The 13,103-nt window shown below is 36.3% G+C and overlaps 1 protein-coding gene across 3 annotated transcripts in view; it reads right to left on the bottom strand.

The window, feature by feature from the left end:
• Positions 1 to 9,354, bottom strand: part of LOC110449200 (nuclear protein MDM1-like) — a 39,605-nt gene extending 30,251 nt beyond the window's left edge. For 2 of the 3 annotated variants that reach the window (XM_021495901.1, XM_021495903.1), the window contains exons 1-7: positions 9,228 to 9,354; positions 7,927 to 8,050; positions 4,034 to 4,245; positions 3,137 to 3,520; positions 2,341 to 2,469; positions 640 to 795; positions 182 to 206 (exon numbers count right to left, since the gene is read on the bottom strand). In XM_021495901.1, coding sequence (XP_021351576.1) covers positions 182 to 206; positions 640 to 795; positions 2,341 to 2,469; positions 3,137 to 3,520; positions 4,034 to 4,245; positions 7,927 to 8,050; positions 9,228 to 9,245 — 1,048 coding nt within the window. In that variant the 5' untranslated portion in view covers positions 9,246 to 9,354. Of the gene's footprint in view, positions 1 to 181; positions 207 to 639; positions 796 to 2,340; positions 2,470 to 3,136; positions 3,521 to 4,033; positions 4,246 to 7,226; positions 7,342 to 7,926; positions 8,051 to 9,227 lie in introns of all 3 variants that reach the window. The other variant, XM_021495902.1, reaches the window with a different exon arrangement.
• Positions 9,355 to 13,103: the final 3,749 nt, after the last annotated feature.

Here is a 13,103-nt window from a genome sequence, read left to right as displayed (position 1 = left end):
GTATAGATGAATTGTATCTATAAAATCTGTCTGAAGAGTGGGTATAGCTGAATTGTATCTGAAAAATCTGTCTGAAGAGTGGGTATAGCTGAATTATATCTGTAAAATCTGTCTGAAGAGTGAGGTATAGCTGAATTAAATGCCAGCATGGACATATAACTGATTTATATTAAAATCTTACCTCCAACACTTTTACTCCTTTTCACCTAAAATGATATGAATTTTATGATTATGAATTTATTACCTCAGTATCAAAAATAATATCATGCATAATATACTGGTATTTAAAATACAGAATTGAAATACCCTGTATATCAAAAACAGAATTACTCGGTTTAACTCTCGCACAAATAAAAAAGAACAGAATGTATTGATCATTTCATCATTGAGGAAAATAAACCATTTTAACAGTTTGTAATGTCACTGACCTTTGACCTCTGCAAAATTAATTTTGGAGTGTCACTAAATAGCGACCATCGGTAAAGTCTGTTGTGGTCACTAACTTCTGACATTGAAAGTCATCACTGACCTTTGTAATACAGTTTTCTGCTGTCAATGGCCTTTGAATTTTGTGAAATAGTTTTCAGTGATCAGTGAACTTTGACATTTGTAATGAAGTTTTGTGAAGAAATAACTGACCTTTGACCGTTTCTTTGACGACTTTCCTGCTGCCTGAACAGGCTTGTCCTCACACTCATTCAGCTTCCAGTTTTGGAACTGAACATCATATTCACTCTTCTTAGGGATGACATCCTTCCTGAACGGGGCCACTGCTGGGTTACTGTTGTATACGATCTGTAACCAATCACCTCATTTGTGTGGAATAAAACATCAACAGTGTCGCAGGTTATCACTCACCACAGTAAAGGGCCTGTCACACACTACCGATGTACCTCGCCGGGACAATGGCAGAGCTCCGGCCAGAAAGCACTTGAAAAATTGACCATAGCAATACTGATGTAGTACTGGCATTCCCGTTGTGATACTGTTGTTCTACCGTTGTCCTACCGATGTAAGAGCCGATGTGCTATCGAATACCACTTTTCTGTCACCTAAGTGTAACTGATGGGTCGCCGATGTTATACCGAGGCATCAGTACTACTTTGGTGGTATTCAGTAGTACTACGCAATCACATCGGTCCCAGTACGATACACATTGAGGCCACTGGATTGCTGCTATCTATAATGGGGCGCTACCGGTGCTCTACCGACATTAACAAAGCCATACCGGAGTACTGCCGTGCTACTACCGTTGTAGTTCCGTTGCTCGCTTCAGCAGCGCAACGGCAGAATTTTTTGAGCAAGTTCAAAAATGTCTACCGTCCCCTGCCGTTGCTGAATTTTTCACCGATGTTCGGACGATGTCCTTACGATGTACTACTGTTCTTAGCGATGTGATACCATTGCGCTGCTGTACTAGTACCGATCCCCGAACATCGCCAAATTTGTGCTCAGGTATAGCTCTGGCGACCCAAATCAGCTAGGTGTGACAGGCCCTTAACCAATGTCGCAGGTAACCACTCATCACAATAACCAATCATAACTGTTTATTTAATCTCAGACACATACACTTGCCATTTAAGTGCTTATTTTCGATCATTATAAAGTAGCTGAACAATTTAATTTTTTGTAATTACAAGTGTATAATGGTTTTTAGGTTACAGTAAGTATATAGAAATGCTTCACCTGAAAAATCATCCATTTCATTGGTCATTTCCCATACTAAGACAAATACTGTCATTCAAAACATCAACAAGAGATCCCAATAAATAATGTCAAAATCCAAGACAGAGACCTGCTGGCCATTTTGTTTGACTGAAGTCTCAAAAGTACACATGCACAACTAGAGATCAAAGTTAATTTACATATTAAATTTGAGAAAGATCCCTCCAGTACTTTCTGAGAAATAGTGATAACAAACCTTAACTGTCAAAATTCAAGAAGGCCACCTGTCAGCAATTTTGATTTTCCGATCAGTCTCAGAAGTCAATATGCACAACCAGGGTCCAAGGGGAACTTACAAGTGAAAGATCCCTCTTGCACGTTCTGAGAAATAGCGATAACAGGAATTGCTTAAGGACAAATGACAGACAGACGACCAACAGACCGCGGACCACGTCCACTGACGAAGGGTGATTTGACTATCAGAACGTGGGATAAAATCGACATTGGTATTTACTGAATAAGTTGGCATATTTACAAGAATATTTTTCGTAGAATGGTTGTATTCAACAATGGTTGCTTAATAAAAATCATATGAATTCACACATATATTCTATAAGGCCTTTACCATTCTGATTCTTATAAAACTTAATTGGATGAAAAGATCAAAATATTTACCTGCTCAGCTGCTAGGAGAGGCGACGCCTTACCCCCCACCTTCCAGTCAAAGGACTTTTGGTACTCCGATACCTTCCTTTTAGGACGCGGTGGGGCCACACCTGCCTTGTACTTCAGGGCGTACTCAGCCTGGTAACCAAATACATTCATGTTACAAGTATTCTAGACAGCAGACTGTTACTTGTCCATTTGAATTAGTTGTGCAAACTTTCAATTTTTCCAATAATTGTAATTAACAACAAATTCCTCAAAATGTTTTGATAGTGTAGGGTGAACTGTTATACAAGTAGTCCTGTAGAGATAGTGGAGGGTGAACTGTTATACAAGTAGTCCTGTAGAGATATTGTAGGGTTAAGTGTTATACAAGTAGTCCTGTAGAGATAGTGTAGGGTGAACTGTTATACAAGGAGTCCTGTAGAGATAGTGTAGGGTGAACTGTTATACAAGGAGTCCTGTAGAGATAGTGTAGGGTGAACTGTTATACAATTAGTCCTGTAGAGATAGCGTAGGGTTAAGTGTTATACAAGTAGTCCTGTAGAGATAGTGTAGGGTCAACTGTTATACAAGTAGTCCTGTAGAGATAGTGGAGGGTGAACTGTTATACAAGTAGTCCTGTAGAGATAGCGTAGGGTTAAGTGTTATACAAGTAGTCCTGTAGAGATAGGGTAGGGTTAAGTGTTATATAACTCGCTGTTTAGGGTTATACCAAACTGTATGATTTATATGGAAGAACACTACTAGTGAGCAGACAAAGGCTATTTTGCCTGATAATATAACCATGGCCTCTCAAACTTACGGGGGCCTCTGGAGCAGACAGAGCTACACCCTTGTCCATGTTGGTCTGTACGGACTCGTTCATGTTACTGATCATCTTGTCCTTCAGGGGAAGTTTACTTACAGACTCCTGCCTGTTCACATCATTGGAGTTTATTGTCTTTGCTCTAGATTTGACAGGGCTCTTTGTCGACATTTTCGGGGCCTCCAGCTCACTTTTAAGCTGTAAAGGGGGCATGCTCTTCATCCCCCTGGGAGCCATAGGTGTGGTCACTTTGGGACTCTCCTCGGGTTTAGGTGGGGCAGTAGGTTTAGATTCCTTTTTCGTAGGTTTTCGGTACATCTCGGTATTTACCATAGGAGCTGGCTTAGGTTTAGAGGTTTCTAGTCTGTTTTCTTTCTCATTCTGCAAAATTTACACAGTTATAACATTTCTACTCTAAAAAAGCAACCCAATTTTGATAATAAAATATGTCATACTTGAAGATTCAGGTATAAATTAAAGAGGTTATTGAGAAGTATCCTACAGATTGTAAAAACTTAAATCAAGGTGTAAAGTATGATTTTCTGCATTACCTGGTAATGATATATAATGTACATCCATTGAACAAAATTCGGTAAACAAATAAACATACAAAGGATTTATATTACCCACCCATCAGCCAATCAGAATAAACGATCAAATGTTATGACCAATTACGCAGTATATAACAAATCAGTACATATCCTGTACCAGACATCACTATTAAGAAACTGGTTTCCTTCAAAGAGGTCATACATATATATACCGGTAGGTCATATTTTTATTAAAAAAATATTTGGCCGGCACTTTCACTGTTAAGTATTTGCCTTTCACTGTTAAGTATTTGCATCCAAATGTTTGTTTTAATACAAGGTATTATCATGTTTACAAACTAACCTTTCTCTGGGCCAGCTTTTGCTGTTTGGGGGGAGAGGCACCCCGAGACCTGGCCTTGTACTTCACGTTTTCCACAAACTTATCATTAGCACCCAGAAGAGCATATTCGGCACTCGCAGGCGACTCCGGCTCCTGGTGAAAGTTAGTGCTGATGCTTGTCATGGGTCCATCTAGCCTCTTCTTCCTCTGCATGGGTGGTTCACTAGGCACACCTACAGGTATAGTGACATTTATACAAACGTTCACTAGGCACACCTACAGGTATAGAGACATTTATACAAACGTTCACCAGGCACACCTTCAGGTATAGTGACATTTATACAAACGTTCACTAGGCACACCTACAGGTATAGTGACATTTATACAAACGTTCACTAGGCACACCTACAGGTATAGTGACATTTATACAAACATTCACTAGGCACACCTACAGATATAGTGACATTTACACAAACGTTCACTAGGCACACCTACAGGTATAGTGACATTTATACAAACATTCACTAGGCACACCTACAGATATATTGACATTTATACAAACGTTCACTAGGCACACCTACAGGTATAGTGATATTTATACAAACATTCACTAGGCACACCTACAGGTATATATAGTGACACTTATACAAACGTTCATTAGGCACACCTACAGGTATAGTGACATTTATACAAAAGTTCATTAGGCACACCTACAGGTATAGTGACATTTATACAAACATTCACTAGGCACACCTACAGGTATATATAGTGATATTTATACAAACATTCACTAGGCACACCTACAGGTATAGTGACATTTATACAAAAGTTCATTAGGCGCACCTACAGGTATAGTGACATTTATACTACAGGTATAGTGACATTTATACAAACATTCACTAGGCACACCTACAGATATATTGACATTTATACAAACGTTCACTAGGCACAACTACAGGTATATATAGTGACATTTTTACAAACGTCCATTAGGCACACCTACAGGTATAGTGACATCTATACAAACATTCACTAGGCACACCTACAGGTATATATAGTGACATTTATACAAACGTTCACTAGGCACACCTACAGGTATAGTGACATTTATACAAACGCTTTAAGCTTTTCAGTAACTTTGTGTAATTATTACAAAGAGTTTAAGTTTAACAGGGCACATTTCTGTTTTAGTAATTAATTTACAACGTGTCAAAGCTTAGCAGTACAATCTGTATGACTTTGCTGACTCGTCTTCAGAAGTTTATGCAAGCAGTAAAATTTCCCAGCAAACCTGCAGGTATTAGGACACTTATACCTCTTTAAGACATTACAATGGTCTAAACTAATATATCACTGGCAACATTCAAAACATTTTTAGATTAAAGAAACAGACTATTTTTTCTTCTGTACATTCTGAAATTATCCTTTACCATCATTATGATTCATGTATTCTTACTTTATATGAATGTCAGACCTCGATAAGTAACGCCTGAACAACAGCATGGAGATTTTGGACAATGATTGGAGCCCCACAGAACCAACACACTGTACAAAACTAACCATTTCACATACCATAGCATTCCAAGTTAAAATAGGATTAATTTATGACAAAGATATCAAAAGATTAAATATCTATGAAAATTAAATTTGTGATTCATTTTTATGAAAGAATAAGTTTAATTTAGACAACTTATGTTATAATAAAATACTACATTTCTACTAATTCAGTCAGTGACATATTCATTATGACTACATTTATGTCATATTAATCAATCTCATGTATTCAGTGTATTAACTGTATTACAAATTATAACTATATTATGCACCTGATAATATATTTTAATATACTTATTTCAGCATGGAAGAAAAATTATTACAGAACATGCAAATCCACTTTAAAACAAGGAACTTTAGATGAATATGTCTAGGGCAAGAACAAATGTTTGGAAATCACATGTGTTTTGGACAAGTGGTATTTTTTTTTAAATCACTTCCCAAATATCTCTTGGTCTCAAAATTACATTCATGTATATTCCGTCTTTGCGTATTGCGTTATAGAGTTATCTTCTCTTATGAGCAGGTATTGATTGTTACGTCATTGGGTTGTGAGAGTAACGTCATCAATTTTTGAGAAAACAAACGTAATTTTCTCACACAAACCAATGACGTAACAATCAATACCTGCTCACAAGAGAAGATAACTCTGCAATACGCAAAGATGGAATATGAACTCTTAAGTAATTATTTAATGTCTGTGACATCTATTTCAAAAGAAAGTTGTTTTAGTTATATTCTTCAATATATCATTTTACCCTCGTCGATCAGGTAATCAAGGCATTTAGCTATACATGTACAAAATAGCATTTTTGTTGCCAAGAGATCAAATATAATGGACGCAATCAGACCTGGAATTTTCTTGCCCTGAATATCCATATCAAAAACACCACAAATCCATACCCAAGCATGCATCGCCAATAATATTGACTGATACACATGTAAGTTACACTTAAACTATGTAGCAGATTCTTTTTCTTCAAATTCCAGCCTACCTGGTATAGATAATAAGGCTAACCTCAAGGTATCAGGAGATAAATTAAATTGGATGAATAGTAACGTTACATGATGTTAGTGTCCATGCTTGCATGCAGTATAGTCTGATATTGTAAATAGGTGTAGTAATGAACATATCATGTGATATACTGCACAAACAGTTCACACCATGCAAGCGGGTTGACAAAACCAGCCACACACTTCATATCTAGCTACCACACTTGGATAAAAAAATAACAACATTGATTTAGCTTTCAAAAAAGTGTCTTTTATGTAAGCTGGATATGATTGCCCAAAATCAGGACTCCAAATTACGATAACAATGAATAATTCTGTACATTTTATGTGAAATAATACCAGACAATATATGTATCCTTTTTTTCCTACTTATATGTTTAATGGTTTATTTTTTGAAATTTCAAAAAAGGGCCATTTAAAATATAAGGTTTTTACGGAACACCAAACTGTTATAACCATATTTCTTATTTTAAACCAGTTATCTTCTGTGTTTGCTTTCCAGTAAAATGTGATTATTAGATATCGGCAGCAATTTGATTGCATGAGGTACGTAATTATCTATTAGTCTCCCTTTGTTAAAAAAAAAAGTCATATATATTTCTTTTAAACATTACAAGATATTAGTACAAAAGACTCCTCTAGATACCTAGCTTTGAAGACTGTCGGCCAGCTGCTGGTGCCATTTGCTCTGCACTAGGTGAGAATGTGGCACTCTTGTATGATTGCGTGGGTTTGTAATGTTCTTTGTATTCAGAACTGGTCTGTAAAGCATAAGTGACATACAATCATTGATAAATAGCAGTTAGTTACAATACTTGTAAGCCTATAGCTGCAACCTTTTTGTAGCTTCTTCATTCTCGTTCAAGCTGAGCATGCGAAAATCTGAAAGTTTTGAGATGGGCATGCACTAATAAGAATAATTTGAAATTGTTCTGATCCTGACAGCACAGCTATACTGGTATACCATAAATCATTCTTCTCATGCATGCATATACAGTAAATTAATCATGCTAGCTATACCAATTTGTCCATCACCATTTTGAAGATCAGTGTGATAGCAAACATATGCCACACAAAAATTAACTTCCTTATATATATATATGATAGGCATATAATAGGTCTACATTGGTTTGAACAAAGGACCAATTTAACCTTTAGCGCTACTATTCAGGTTTGGTAAACGGATCGAAACCCAGTCTAGACCCAATTTCATTTTTGTAACTGGAGAGGTTGTGACTATTTACGAAAGTTAACTTGGTGTGACAAATGCTGATGAACATGCATAATAAAGTCATTGTAGCCTAATACAAGAAGAACATCACGGCTGTGGGATAGCATGAACGCACTATTTAAACCTAGGTTCACTGAGGAAAGGCCTGCTTTTGGTTTTGCCTGTTCTGCTGTCGGGTGGAAACTCTTGCTTTTGTAAGAATCAAACCACTGGTAGTGGACATTATATTCAGAATTGCCCTGTGAAAAGAAACCAATTAATACAACTAATTAATCTAAAAAATAAAACACATAAATTATACAAATGTGCCTTAAAATCATGATTATCCTATTGGTGTAGCAATACTGTACAATATATAAAACACTCATCAGCAAATTAGTACTGTGTCAATATTGTATAAAACCAGTAGTATATATATATATAGGTATAGGTCCAGACCAGTTATTGTGATATAAGATCAGTTAGTTAAACTAATGACAGTTTGATAATAAGTCTGATGTAGACGAATGTATATTATTTCTTTATTGATAACCCTGGTATTAAAAGGAGACACTGGGCTCTCACTACTGAAATTCACTGGCCCCTCCTATTTATTAATATCACATATACTTAGAATGACCCCTCTTATTTTTCAAAAACCAGCTGAAGCAGGACTACACCTGTCTCCAGTTCTGCTACATGGTATTTTACTGTATTACTATTATGTTTTACAAACTATTTTGTTTCACTGTAATTTTAAATATTCAGCAAACAATTTATGTTACAATAAATGTAGTTTGCAGTAATGGAAATGAATGTGTACCTTAACTTGCAGACAATATAAGCTTAGTCTAGTACAAGCACAGGGTGCTGTACACATCAGTTTAATTAATGTCACACATGTACTCCGTGATGTAGGCCTATCTATACAGTCAGCAATCTAGTATATGGTAGCAGTCTAACAATATTTCCAGAAAAAAAACCAGAAACACAATTAATCCATTAAATAATATTTAGATAAAGTTAACTTGAATGGAAACTCTTCATGATTAACCTGTCTTTCTGTGTGGTTCAGTAATGAACGGTGGTACTACGCGAGTAAACGGATGAAAGGCGCTAATCAATGATGAGTCTGAACTTGAATCTTATACAAACTACACAAAATTTATTACTTATGAAGATGATTTCTAAAGAATCGACGAGGATCACTCGTAACTATATTTCGAAAATATCATCTCAAATGCAATTTGCACTGATATCGACTGCTAAAATGCAAACTGTAGGCCTAAGGGGTCTGAATGGTATTTGTCGTTAATCGCTTTGACCTGTTTTTGTTTCAGTTTTGTTTATAAATATGCCGCCTTGATGTCTGAGATTTATATACTGTTCCAACAATATTGCATGTTAATTGTGCAAAAATGAAATTGTATCGTTTACCTTGAAGTGTACAGGCATCTTGCTAGTTGGTTATTTATCCGTATATTGGTAAAATAATCTACAAACAGCAAAAACGTTCTAACAACCACTGGATCTAGTGCACCCTGTCCGCCATAACAGCGTCGTAAGCGACGACAGTAGTTTTTAGAAACGGCTACCGGTGATGAATTTCCGGTTTTGGATCACAGGGACCTGATAATTTGTTACAGCTATATTTGGACCTAAGCTAAAGGTGTTCCGAGTAATTTCACACGTTTAGGGGGTTTAAATCGACTTTCTGTAAAATTGACACCCCCAATGATGATATAAGATCATTTTTACCGGAAGTCGATCTAAACCCCCTAAACGTGTAAAATTACTCAGAACACTTTAGTTTACTGTTATGTTAGATCCAAATAAAGCTGTAACAAATTATCAGGTTCCTGTGATTTGGAGGTGCTGGCACAATATTGCTTTATGCCAGTTGTGCGGTGTCAGTTAGTGTTAAACGCAACATACTGAACACTTTACGCATGTTTGTAATAATGAACTGATGTTATATATTTTCAAAGATTTATAAAATAAAATGCAAAACATGTCCATTATAATTTTACTTTTTTTCTGACTTGGTCCTACATAATTTAACACAAACTTTTTTCAATACCGTGGACTAGGGTGAGACAGAGATATATAAAAAGTATATATTCGTCTCTGGGTGAGGGTACCCAAAATGGAACACTCTTTAAAGAAAACTATTAATATTTCCAATAAAGTTTCTGAAAGAATTTGTTTTTACTTAAATGAAACAACACGTATGTCTTTATCCTTCATTTTATGTGTTTCTTGTGTATCAACAGCCACGTGAGCACGTGTGTCTATTTATAGAGCTCGTTAAATATAGTTTTCCATGTTTAGAAATTATAATAAGATATTTTAAATTTTATGTTGTCGCACCATATCGTTTCCCTGGATTTATTTTCATTTTTTTTTCATATTTCAATTGAGTCTATGAGCTATGTGTAAGAGGTACAAACTGTAGACAGATACAATTTGTTCAAAACTCATTGAACTATATGCATCTTGATTTAGAATACATACCATTCATATATATTGCAAAATAAAAAAAAGCTGCATCACATAAATTAAAAGTGTTCCATTTTGGATACCGTTCGGCTAAAAGGGTATTTTATGCAGATTGTTATATATGTAGTTCTGTTGATTAATTAATTAATAAGTGACGTCAGACTTCGGTTTAGTGCAAACTTGGAATTAATAAAACAAAAGCAAACTGATTCAAAGCTATGAAATAAGTTCCCCGGTATACATCGATAGCTTTCGGATAAAAGCTATGAGGAACCACTCGGACTTTTTCTGTAAACTTGACATGTCGGCAATGCCCCGCGAGTGGTGTATCCTACTGAACTGCAATCGGAAAACAACGAAGCTTTTCCGACATGCACCGAATATTTCAAGAAAATATCCGGCAATAGTCGGCATATTTTCGAAGATTGTCGGTAATCTACCCGAGATCAGGTTTTGCTGGCTGAAATCGGAAATGACCCGAGCTATTAGCTCGTTAACCAAACTGCACAGAGAAAAGTGACAAATATGTTAATTTAAGATCGAAAAAAAGTCAAACAAAAGTTGAATATTCTCACTTTTGGTTTTGGGAGAGTCTCCAGGGCCCAGTTGTTCAAAAGGCGGTTAGCTTAATCACTGTTTAACGACATGTTTCAATCTCTAATAATTTGGTCAATATACAAGGTAAAAACTCGTAATTTTGTATGTAAATTAACTCTAATAATTATTTGATATCTGGAAAGTTGTAACGAATTCAATGGTTGTGTTTTTAAGATACACAATAATTAAAATTTCCGCTAATCACTGAATAAGCTACTCACCTGGGCCCAAGTTGCTGTCTGTCATTTAAAAGATTGCTGTCTTATTTCAATTAAACCACGCCCCCGAAATGGGCCTTTCACGTCAATCAAGTGGCGTGCTTTTTCACAGCTTATCAGTTCCTCTGGAATCTGATTGCATTCTCGAGCATGCGCATGAAGACCTCTCTGTTGAACAGAAGACAGACATTTTGAAAAGTTTGGAACAGTTGAAATTTGAACGAGGAAAAACGACAGTTTGAAGTCAAAGAAGAGGAACAAGGTAAAACACAAAAGGCAAGTCTCTGCTTATGGATTCTCCAAAATGTTTGGGTTAATTTGTCATAAAAAATCATTGATAGAAATCTACAGCGGATATTTCAGTACAGTTTTGAGCCATGTTCTTTTTTAATAGTAAATTAAAGTTTCATTAAAAACGGGTTATGGCAGGGGAAATAATACCATGAATGTGAGGGAAGACATGACCAAAGAGGAGCTTGAAACATTCTGCGCTCGTGTTTATCTGTTAACTCTAACATCCAACATATCTGACAACATTGGGTCTCGACTCCAATGGTGGTCGTCTGCTACAATAGGGATGCGCGTCTTGTGATTAGAATGTACTGGAACAGTTCCACTCCCGACATGTGTACCGTTTTGTTCAGAGATCCGCTCCGCTATTCGCTTCATTGATGACAGCAGAGCTAACGACATCATGACCGCAGCTTCATGTAATCCGTTTGCAATCAACACAACATCAATTGACAAAAAAGTAGTATATTTCATTAAATCCTTGGGGTGTCAAATCAATAAAAGATTGTTTCAGTACATTTTGTATTAGTTGTTTTTATTTTTTGAATGTAAACTCTTTTTATTTTAAATATGTTTCCTTGCGGTTTCACAAGACTTGTATCCCGTCAATATCCAACATGTCTGACAACATTGGGACTCTGCTCCAATGGTGGTCGTCTGCTACAATAGGGATGCGCGTCTTGTGATTTGTACTGAATTGTTCTGAGTTTCGCTTCATTAAAGACAGCAGTAATGTTAACAGGCAATGTCTTCACACAATCCGTTTGAAATCAACATTGTGTAAATTTGCGCGTGGAAATTTATTTCATTTAATCCTTGTGATGTGAAAACGAATACAAATTTTCGTCGTTATAAATTGTGTTTATTTTTGTTGAATGTTAAACTTTTAGACCCTAACTGTTTCCGTACGGTTTCACAGGACTTGTATCCCGTCAATATCCAACATGTCTGACAACATTTGGTCTCGACTCCAATGGTGTTGTCTGCTACAATAGGGATGCGTGTCTTGTGATTAACACTGTACTGAAACAGTTCCAATCCCGACATTTGTACTGTCTTGTCCAATATTCTACTCACTATTCAAGCAGTGTCCCCGACATCAGTGCTGTGAATCAAATTGGGAAGCGTCAGCACCTTCCGTAAACGACCACTTCCCATTGCTGTGTAACGGAAATGGGTTCACGCAATTCGTTTGAATCAACTTGGTGTAAATTGACATGAGAAATATATTTAATTTAACCCTTGGGATGTCAAAACAATTGTGAAATTGCTTAAGTTAATCTTGTTTTCGATGTTGTTTTATTGTAAACTATTAACTGTTTCCGTACGGTTTCACAAGACATGTATCCCGTCAATATCCAACATGTCTGACAACATTGGGCCTCGACTCCAATGGTGGTCGTCTGCTACAATAGGGATGTCCGTCTTGTGATTTACACTGTACTGGAACCGTTCCACTCCCGACCTGTGTACCGTTTTGTTCAGAGATCCGCTCCGTTATTCGCTTCGTTGATGACAGCAGAACTAACGACATCAGTGCTGTGAAATGACCGCAGCTTCATGCAATCCATTTTCAATCAACACAACATAAATTGACCAAAAAAAAGTAGTAAATGTGTTAGTTGTTTTTATTTTTTGAATGTTAACTCATTTTAGTTTAGAAATGTTTTCATACGGTTTCACAAGACTTGTATCCCGTCAATATCCA

Source organism: Mizuhopecten yessoensis, unplaced genomic scaffold (genome assembly GCF_002113885.1).
Source record: "Mizuhopecten yessoensis strain PY_sf001 unplaced genomic scaffold, ASM211388v2 scaffold4525, whole genome shotgun sequence".
NCBI classification, from domain to species: domain Eukaryota; kingdom Metazoa; phylum Mollusca; class Bivalvia; order Pectinida; family Pectinidae; genus Mizuhopecten; species Mizuhopecten yessoensis.
The sequence above is the reverse complement of the archived record's forward strand: the minus strand, read 5'-3'. Positions and strand labels throughout refer to the sequence as shown.